The sequence below is a fragment of the Salmo trutta genome, chromosome 20 (assembly GCF_901001165.1).
Source record: "Salmo trutta chromosome 20, fSalTru1.1, whole genome shotgun sequence".
NCBI classification, from domain to species: domain Eukaryota; kingdom Metazoa; phylum Chordata; class Actinopteri; order Salmoniformes; family Salmonidae; genus Salmo; species Salmo trutta.
The window spans coordinates 8,579,796-8,589,993 of record NC_042976.1 but is presented as its reverse complement, the minus strand read 5'-3'; the positions used below and the strand labels follow the sequence as shown (position 1 = coordinate 8,589,993).

At 40.0% G+C, this 10,198-nt stretch overlaps 1 protein-coding gene across 1 annotated transcript; it reads right to left on the bottom strand.

Moving 5' to 3' along the window:
• Positions 1 to 7,949: 7,949 nt before the first annotated feature.
• Positions 7,950 to 9,990, bottom strand: LOC115155511 (transcription factor Sox-21-B). Its single transcript, XM_029702177.1, has 2 exons — positions 9,739 to 9,990; positions 7,950 to 9,531 (listed from the first exon to the last, which is right to left on the bottom strand). Exon 2 carries the CDS (start codon positions 9,507 to 9,509, stop codon positions 8,784 to 8,786), a length of 726 nt encoding a protein of 241 aa, XP_029558037.1. The 5' UTR covers positions 9,510 to 9,531; positions 9,739 to 9,990; the 3' UTR covers positions 7,950 to 8,783.
• Positions 9,991 to 10,198: the final 208 nt, after the last annotated feature.

The window sequence follows — 10,198 nt, the reverse complement described above, 5'->3', positions numbered from 1 at the left end:
CAAAACCTTTTGACATAGAAACACTGGATTTTCAGCAGGTTTTTAAAAATATTTAACCTTTATTTAACTAGGCAAGTCAGTTGAGAAATAATTCTTATTTACAATGACGGCCTACCCGTCATTGTAAATAAGATTTTCCAAACCCTCCCCTAACCCGGACGACGCTGGGCCAATTGTGCACTGCCCTATGGGACTCCCAATCATGGCCGGTTGTGATATAGCCTGCGATCAAACCAGGGCCTGTAGTAACGTCTCTAACACACCTTAGACCACTGCACCACTCGGGAGCCAACAATAATGATGATTAATTCTGAAAAATATTAACAACATTCCATCCATGAGGCCACTAGAAGAAGATTTGGTCATTTGACTCCAGGAAAGGGCTACTAAAGACACCATTTTAAATTATACTCTATCTGTGACATACCACAACTATTCGGAAAAGGCAGTGAATACTTTTTACAGGTAGAGTCTAACCTTGATACTGTCAATAAAGTCAAGTTGTTCTCTAGAAATGGTTACGATATGACCTAGCAAGCTTTGTCTGGCAGGCCACAGAACACAAGAGAACTGACCGCTGAGACAACTGATGCCACTTTATCTACTGTAGATCATAATTTCAATCCTTTTCGTGCAAAGATCACATGGAAATCCCAGTCCTCTCCCTCATAATATCTTGTGTAACTGCTTGACTTCATTGGATGAATTCTCGGCCTGGGGGGAAAACTATGAGTAATTTGATGACCATACAAACGCAGAACAAACCTTCCCTGAGTAATTGTGTATAGTTATGCCAACAATACTTACAGATAATCTAAGATATCCTTCCTTAGTGACTCCAAAGTATAATGTTCTACAAACACAAGAACGAGGAAGTAGTTTCACCATTTCCTCCTGCAGCAATGTACCACAGTGAGAAATGTACCACAGTGACAGTGCAGGCATAAGTCAAGTTGTTGGAATTTAACCCAGTTATCTGAGTAAAAAAATGTATTATGTTGTGGTGGCCTTCAATAATATGGATTTGTAAAAGTAATATTCGGTCAAAGACCAAATATACACTTCAAATATTTCAGAGATACCCGTGGATAATGTTAGTGGAAATGTGATAAATAACATGTTCTCCACCATGCTCTCACCTGGGCAAGAGGAGACACCTTCAGCTCACCCCCCTGTTCCTAATTTCAGAATGCCTCCCTGAGCCCCAGCAGGAGTCCATATACCCATTACATTATGTACTTTTAAACAAACTTGGACCTCCTGAAAGTGAAGCTAGACTTCAGAGGATGTGGCATGTTTATGGGAATGTACTGTAAAGATTTTCTCATTTCTTCTGGTCACCTTGGGCACAGTGACATGTATGCTTTAGAGCCTTTGATATGAGACATGGAGGTTTGGTAGGAAAGGTGCAAATGAAGATATTTTGGGGGCATTTTCCCCTCCTGTGAGCATAGAGAAGTAAGAAATGGAGCCGGTCCTTCTCTGGAGATTACAGGTAATATGGGCATAGCCTTCATAAACATTCTTGACGCAACCTGATGATGGAGAGATTGCTCCAGGAAAGGACATTTTCACACTTTGATTTGCCTGAAATGAGCTGGAGAAGTCAGCGATATCTTTGAGGTTCTTAACAGAGACACCTGCCCTTTAGCATTAGATCTCTCTTTCTCCACCCATACTATATTGAACAAAAATACAAACGCAACATGTAAGGTGTTGGTCTCATGTTGCATGAGCTGAAATAAAAGATCCCAGAAATGTTCCATACACACAAAAAGCTTATTTCTTTCCAATTTTGTGCACACATTTGTTTACATCCCTGTTAGTGAGCATTTCTCCTTTGCCAAGATAATCCATCCACCTGACAGTTGTGGCATATCAAGAAGCTGATTGAACAGCATGATCATTACACAGGTGCACCTTGTGCTGGGGACAATAAAAGTCTGCTCTAAAATTAACAGTTTTGTCACACACAATGCCACAGATGTCTCAAGTTTTGAGGGAGTGTGCAATTGGTATGCTGACTGGAAGAATGTTCCCCAAAGTTGTTGCCAGATAATTTATTGTTCATTCCTCTACCATAAACCATTTCCAACATCATTTTAGAGAATTTGGCAGTACATCCGACTGGCCTCACAACCGCAGAACATGTGTAACCACGCCAGCCCAGGACCTCCACATCCGGCTTCTTCCCCTGTGGGATCATCTGAGACCAGCCACCCGGACAGCTGATGAAACTGAGGAGTATTTATTTCAGTAATAAAGCCATTTTTGGGAGAAAAACTCATTCTGATTGGCTGGGCCTGGCTTCCCAGTGGGTGGGCCCAGTCATGTGAAATCCATAGATTAAGGCCTGATTTCCTCTTATGAACTGTTACTCAGTGAAATCGTTGAAATTGTTGCATGTTGCATTTATATTTTTGTTCAGTATAGAATATACAGATCTGTTCCAAAAATGCGTCCCAAGTATATAAATTCATGAAATAAAACACAACAAAGAGCTGATGATGGTTTATTAGTATTCATCTCTGAGAAAAATGCTAAATTTGATCCAACTAAGCCATTAAAGACAGGCTTTAATCCAAGCCCTTGTGGGGTAGCCTCGAGCAAATTAGGAATGTAGAACGTCTGTATATCTATCCGAGGTCAGCATAGAGTTGACCCAGTGCTACATATGCATGTTAATTTGCCTAATCTCTCCTCTACAAATGTCTTACAGGCACATAAAAGGGTTTATGAAAATCTGAGACAGCCAAGGCTTGAAATCATGAGAGAAACCTTTATGTTGCCTCTTGATCTACTGTAACGCAGATGCATTATGTATATATTTATAAATAATGTGAAACTAGAAAAAACATTTGCATATGTTGACAATGATGAGACTAAATATGATGTGTATGATATGGGCTGGAGGTAGCCTATCAGTTTAGAGAGTTGGGCTGTAACCGAAGAATCTCTGGTTCAAATCCCTGAGCTGACAAGGTGAAAAATCTGATGTGTGCCTTGAGCACATCCTGTAAAGCACTCTGCATAAGCGTGCCTGCTAAATGACAAACAATTATATATATATATATATATATATATATATATATATATATATATATATATATATATATATATATATATATATATATATATATATATATATATATATATCCCCAAGATGATGTATAATGGGACTAATATAAGGGTTTAATGAATTCAGAACTAAATATTGAATAAACTATAATGAATGTAATCTGTGGGAAATCATAGTGCTTTACTGCATTGATCTTATGTGACCGCCCCTCATCTGGAGAGATGTAGTTATTTCAAATACACTGTGGAAATTACGTAAATACAACTCTTCTAGCACAAGGTGATTGTGTCATTCTGAGTAACGGGGGATAATTTTACTCCACAGGTTCACCATGCAAGATGGTGACAAAAACGTTGTCCCCTGCAACAATTCCAACAGCCATTAGTTAACCACTAGGCCCAAGACAATGGTAATAGCCAGCATACTAAAACTCATAGAAATTAAAAAGGATATATTATGGCTGTATCACAGGCTGTATCACAACCGGCAGTGATTGGGAGACCCTTAGGGCTGCGCACAATTGGCCCAATGTCGTCCGGGTTTGCCCGGTGTAGGCCGTCATTGAAAAGAAGAATTTGTTCTTCTCTGACTTGCCTAGTTAAATAAAGGTTAAAAGTCATTATTATTTTTAAATGGCTACTGTAGCAGTAACCCACATTAAGCATGCTGAATAACACACATGTAGTGTCCATTGAGTTGGTGTGTAATAATAACCACCTCACTGAAGGTGGAAAATATGTTTTTCTCTTACAGCAGGTACATTACATTACATTACATTTTAGTCATTTAGCAGACACTCTTATCCAGAGCGACTTACAGGAGTGAATGCATACATTTCATTTCATACTTTTTTTTCCTGTGCTGGCCCCCCGTGGGAATCGAACCCACAACCCTGGTACCCCAGTATCTTTGAAATGTCAGTGATCCCAGACATGTGTAATGGTCTGGGTGTAGCTGGTGCAGAGGAGTCAGGCGCAGGACAGCAGAGATCAGTAATAAAAGTAACTTTACTCAAAAATCACCAAATACATGAAGATATACCAAGCCCACACAAACGGACCGAAAAACATAAAACAAACACGCACAAAAACAATGGGGAAAACAGAGGGTTAAATAAAGAACATGTAATTGGGGAATTGAAACCAGGTGTGTAAAACAAAGACAAAACAAATGGAAAATGAAAAGTGGATCGGCGATGGCTAGAAGGCCGGTGACGTCGACCGCCGAATGCTGCCTGAACAAGGAGAGGGACCGACTTCGGCGGAAGTCGTGACAACATGCCTTTAATAACCAGCGAAGGCTAAAAGATGCAGGGCCTTTTTCCCAGCAACTAACAAGCTACAAAACACAAACTGTCATCCCCAACCCCAAGACAGGACCATAACCATACCATAACCATACTGTAACTAGCACTCAGCTCAGACACCCATCCATACCCCACAAGACATGCTATCAGAGGTCTCTTCACAGTCCCCAAGTCCAGAACAGACTATGGGAGGTGCACAGTACTACATAGAGCCATGACTACATGGAACTCTATTCCACATCAGGTAAGTGATCCAAGCAGTAAAATCAAATAAAAAAATCTGTTGTGAAATCTATGGTAATGTTTTTACAATTGTATAACTGCCTTAATTTTGCTGGACCCCTGGAAGAGTAGACGTTGCTTTGGCATGTACTAATGGGGATCCATAATAAATAAATAAAAAATACAAAACACAAGGCACCTTACTCATTTCCATAAGCATATATGTATTAAGATGTTCCAAGACATGCCTGGGCATGTGTGGGTGAAAAGGTTTATTTCAATTACTAGTATAAATATTCAGTTCCATTTAAATTTCCCTTATCTACATGGAAGTGACCATCTGCCAATTATAGCAAGACAGAAAGGTTGCCGGCTGCTTGACCACTGTAGACTTCTGTTCACTTTGAGACAAAGATATATTTCTAATTTCTATTAGAATCATGCAATTTATTCACAGAAAGGTATTACAATATTTAATTTCAGACCTGAATAGAATTATATAAATAGATGAGATTCTGGGGAAAAGTGTAAAGACATGATCAACAGCGGACAAGCTGAGACAAACTGTTTCCTTCCATACTGACCCGTTAGCCATATTCACCCCAGCAGTGTCCCAGTGGAGGGGTGTCCCAGTGGAGTGGTGTCCCAGTGGAGGGGTGTCCCAGTGGAGCGGTGTCCCAGTGGAGGGGTGTCCCAGTGGAGGGGTGTCCCAGTGGAGGGGTGTCCCAGTGCAGCGGTGTCCCAGTGTCACCCTCCATTCCCCATGGGTTTAGTGATGAGGGATGACCATCTCAAACCCTGCTCTAACTTCACGTGTCTACATCATGCCATTTCAAACAAATATGGTCAAACCTTGATTTATAGTGTATACAATGTGTTTTTGGATTGTCACACAACATACATACCACTGCAGCCATTCTGGATTCTACAAGTGTGAGTCTGATAAATGGCAGATGGTGTTTTGGGGGCCATGGTTTTGTCTAGGAGGCTAAACCAATCGGGATTTGACAATGATCATCATTCAGTCTCCATGCATCCAGTTTAAATTTAAAAAATATGAAAATGAAATGATCATGAAATTCAATCTTGCTTACAAGCATGATTGTTGAAAAGGTTTTAGTCATATTCAATACTGACACTGACATGGCTGTATTTCTATGACCTGCCTATCTTGGAATCAACTCTGGAAAAAACAATTCTAAGAAAAAAGTTTTCTCCCAGTTATTTGCATAGTTGCATCTCCACCTTTCCCATTGAGGCCTCTTTTCTCCCAAGGAGAAAAAAAAGCATAGGCTTATCTATTCAAAAGGCATTTAGTCCATTTATTTTCCTTTGCCGGTAAACCTATTCACCAATTGTTAAGCCTTGTAGATTGCATTCTAATGCTAATCTAGCGTGTTAAATATATTTTAGTTCCTCCGTTCACCGTTTTGTCATTCAGTTTATCCAGTTTTGGCCACCCATTTTATTTATTTATGCGCCTACCTCTATTCATGTGCTCATGTATTTTTTATTGTGTTGTTTCACTGTCATGCAGTGTCAACTCACTCTATTCAATGTGGGCTACTTGAAGGGCTTGGAGGGACAAAGCGTGTACACATTGCAGTGCTATTCACTCCGGCCAGCTGGATCGGCTGAAAAAAACCTTGTGAAAAGAAATCCTCCACAATGGACACAGAAAAACTGCACAATGCTAACAGTTTTCCAAATACCACTGATTGCTTTCATCACAATGAAGGAAAGCAGACGCTTTTGCTGAGCTCCACTTCAACAAACAACACTCTCACAAAAACCTCCCAACCCACGTTTTGTTCCCAGACAAAACCTCCTCGACCGTCTAAACGCTCCCAGTGAAGACACAGTTCTTTCAGGTTTCTCCCTCTTTCCTTAAGTAAAATGTAGAATACAAGGCCACATAAAGAGAGCGATTTTTTTTCACTGAGATGGTAATGCGCGCTCTTTTATTAACCTGGCGACCTTCTCAGGCGTTTCGGTCAGCCAACTGTTGACTACCCTTTAACAATATCTGGTCTACTTCCTACCAAAAACAATCAAAGAAGTGATACCTTCAAGAAAACAATGATCAAAATAAATATGCGTTCCGTTTTCGATTTTTTTTTCTTCCCATAATAGCCAAGCGTACTCTACTGATGTGTATGTAGGCTGTTCTCCAACAAGGCCAAACTGCTGGTTATAAAACACTGGTGTCAGAATGGGGACCTAAAGATACAGAGAAAAGTCCCCCGTGAAGCGTTGACTTCGTTTGTTTTAAAATGTGCAGAAATAATGTTCAGAGGATAAATGTTGAATTTGATATTTTTTTAATTTTATACTGAATGAAACAAGGTCACTTGTGCGTTATTTCCAGGGCTAAGCAGAAAGTTCCGTTGAAAGAAGTGATCGGGGTGTTACAATAGAGAATGCAGAATGGTGAAAGGGTTTAATTAACCATGTCGGATGATAATTATCCCTGGACAGTCCAAATTAGTTTTGCATAATCGCTCTGATCCATATGAATTAACTTCTTAATGTAATCTAGGAGGGGTAGTTTGCTTAAATATCATGTCCAATGTATTACATGTCATAATATGAGCATAAATTCAGAGATATCACCAACACACACGCACACGCGCCCACACACACGAACATACACAAACCGTGCCATAGTGACGAATGTTGAAGAAAGTATATATAACAAAAATACATTACATACAATGCAATGCAATTAGTTGTGTTTTGTAATTGGAAGCTGACACTTAATTCAGGCCTTGTTTTAAACCTCAAAGAGATTTCTGTTCTGCAGGCTTAAAGAGCTCATTTTTACTGGGAGGGCTTAAAGAAACCCACTCAGTTGTATCTTCCTTCCTATTCACGATTAAAATTGTGATAAATCAGGTTTTGGCTCTTGATTACAATGGGTGGATTTAGATTTCCGAGTAATGCTATTCACAGCGCGAACAAAAACGGCCTTTGGAGGATACATTACACTCCACCTGGGCTGACCATGTCAGGGCAATTCAGATAAAAATCTTGTTAGCAATTCAACAAGAACTACAGCGCGATTCTTTCTGTTTGTCCGCAATAGCTTTATTATAACCCTTTGTTCAACAAATGAACATAATAGCATTTACGAGTTTAAAGTACATGTAAGTGGTGTTTAAATAAAACACAAAACATACAACTTCATTAAGAGTTAGTAAAAACGAGTGCTGCTCCTTATCCACATAAATGCGAAGGTCTCAAGAAACTAAAATAATAAATGACAATTTGGTGAATTGCCAATGTTGAAAGAAAGGATACCGATTATTGTCGAATTAAGAAAAACTTTTAGGCTCGTCATACTTGGCAGTGTGATTCCTTTAAATAAATTACATCCCATAAGCATTTAATATTTCCTGTGCAAATGTTACAGGACAAGGTATGTCCACTGTTCAATCGACTGGGTCAGCATAATGATTCCCACTAAACAATAAATATTACAGACATCTATAAAACAGTGTTTGAAAACTTAAAATATCAACTGGATTTTGAGACAAACCACCCAGTCAGTTCCAGATCACATCTCAAATACTAGCCAAATGGCAAATGAAATATGACCATCATTTAGGCTATCTGTACACATTTACAGGCTTATGTCGTTCTGATTGAAACGGGAAAGCAACATGAGCGTAGCCAGAAGCACAAGAAATTAGCAATCCTTCTTGATCAACAATATAAATCATATAAAAGCAAGTGATTATATTTCTTAAACAATATTTAATTAGCAGATAAAATATATGAAGATAAGTATGACCAGTTCATGTTTATATCTGATTTGTTGTGTGATGTAGTAAACGGTCTACTTGATAACAACCCAGTAAAGCCGGTGCTTTAGCAACAGACACGGTACCTTTCAAATTAGTATTCACATTGACAAGGGCCCTTTGCTCTCTGTAGTCCTGCCATCCTTTTGTTCTGTCCCTCCGGGATTTGACAGATGATGGCTGAATATTAGTTTTGAGAGTTCTCTAAATAAGCATTAGGCCCTACCTTAGATAAAGGCATTAATCAATATACATACACATGTGATATCTGAGACGACGAGCACTTTATCACATGTACAAGTTTGTGCATGCATAATAAACTCTTGCATGAATATTTTATCACATTTAAACTTCTCCTAAGTCCAATAGGCTATCATAATGCCGCTGCATATGCAGGGTAGTCAAGTTGAGGTTTGCCCATCCCGGGGAGTAGGATGTAGGCTAACGGTGGCTGGAGACCCGCAGAGGGCCAGCCCGTACAGTTACAGGGGATCATGTAGCCTGGGTTGCCCGGGGCTGGATGAGAGTGAGTGTGGGTGTGAGTTCCACCGACACCGCCAGTTCCAGAGAAAGCCGTGCCACCAGGGTAGCCCAGAGATGGGTAAGGAAACGAGGGCGAGGATAGCTCTGACATCTTCGATCCGAGCTCAAAAAACGAATAGGGGTTCGTGGACATGGACGGGTTGAAAAAGACTCTCGCTGCTGCGGCCGCCGCTGCCGCCTTGTCAGGGTTCCCTAATAGGTGCTCGGAAAGTGCTCCATGAGATAAACCGCTAACTTTAAGCGCGTCGTGCTCCCCAAGATTGTAGGGCACTGGGAAGGCAAACTTGTCTTTTTTCATCAGAGTCTTTGGCTTTCGCCTAGGTCTGTATTTATAGTCAGGGTGTTCCTTCATGTGCATGGCTCTCAGTCGTTTAGCTTCGTCAATGAATGGCCTTTTCTCCGACTCAGTGAGAAGTTTCCACTCCGCTCCCAATCTTTTGCTGATTTCGGAGTTGTGCATTTTTGGGTTCTCCTGAGCCATTTTTCTTCTCTGCGCTCTGGACCAAACCATGAATGCATTCATCGGTCGTTTTACGTGATCCATTGGTTTAGACATGTTGGTACAGAGTACTTATGGTCTGAAAAGGGAAATATCACAGACAATATGTCAAGTCTCTTTCTAGTATTTAGTGACAGTAAAGCCTCAGGTTGCCAAACAACGCAAATCAAAGTTACATAGGTCTACATATATGATACAACTAAGTAATCTAATTAAAGTATATTTAGCAGAGAAACAATAATTGTGTGAGATAAAATGCTTCAAATAGCATATTTCATTAACGTACGTAAAATATCAGTGCTTCATCACACCGTTGTAAGATATCCGTTTGGAAAAGAGCAATGCGCTGCGTCCTGATGAGAAACTCTGTAAAAGTTAAGTTTTCTGATGCATGTTGTTGTCCGACGAGAAAAATCTATATTGCATAGAAGACAGAAAGCAATATGCCTAGCGAAGTTCTTATCTTGTTTTGCTACTATCGCCAGACTTAACCACCACTCAGCACTTGAATCCACCGTTTACGCAAATGGTTGATAACTCCGGGCTGCCCCATGTGAAATAAGGTTTTCAGAGGCAGGTAGTGAAAGTGCTCCAGGAGCATGCGCAGTACATCTGACACACACTGACGGACTCGGAAGAAAACGCATCACTGTATATTTGGCTATATCCCCTCATTTCATGGCATATGTCCTTCATAGTGAAATTAATAGTGTAGTTCTTTATAGCATATTATCATATGGATCATC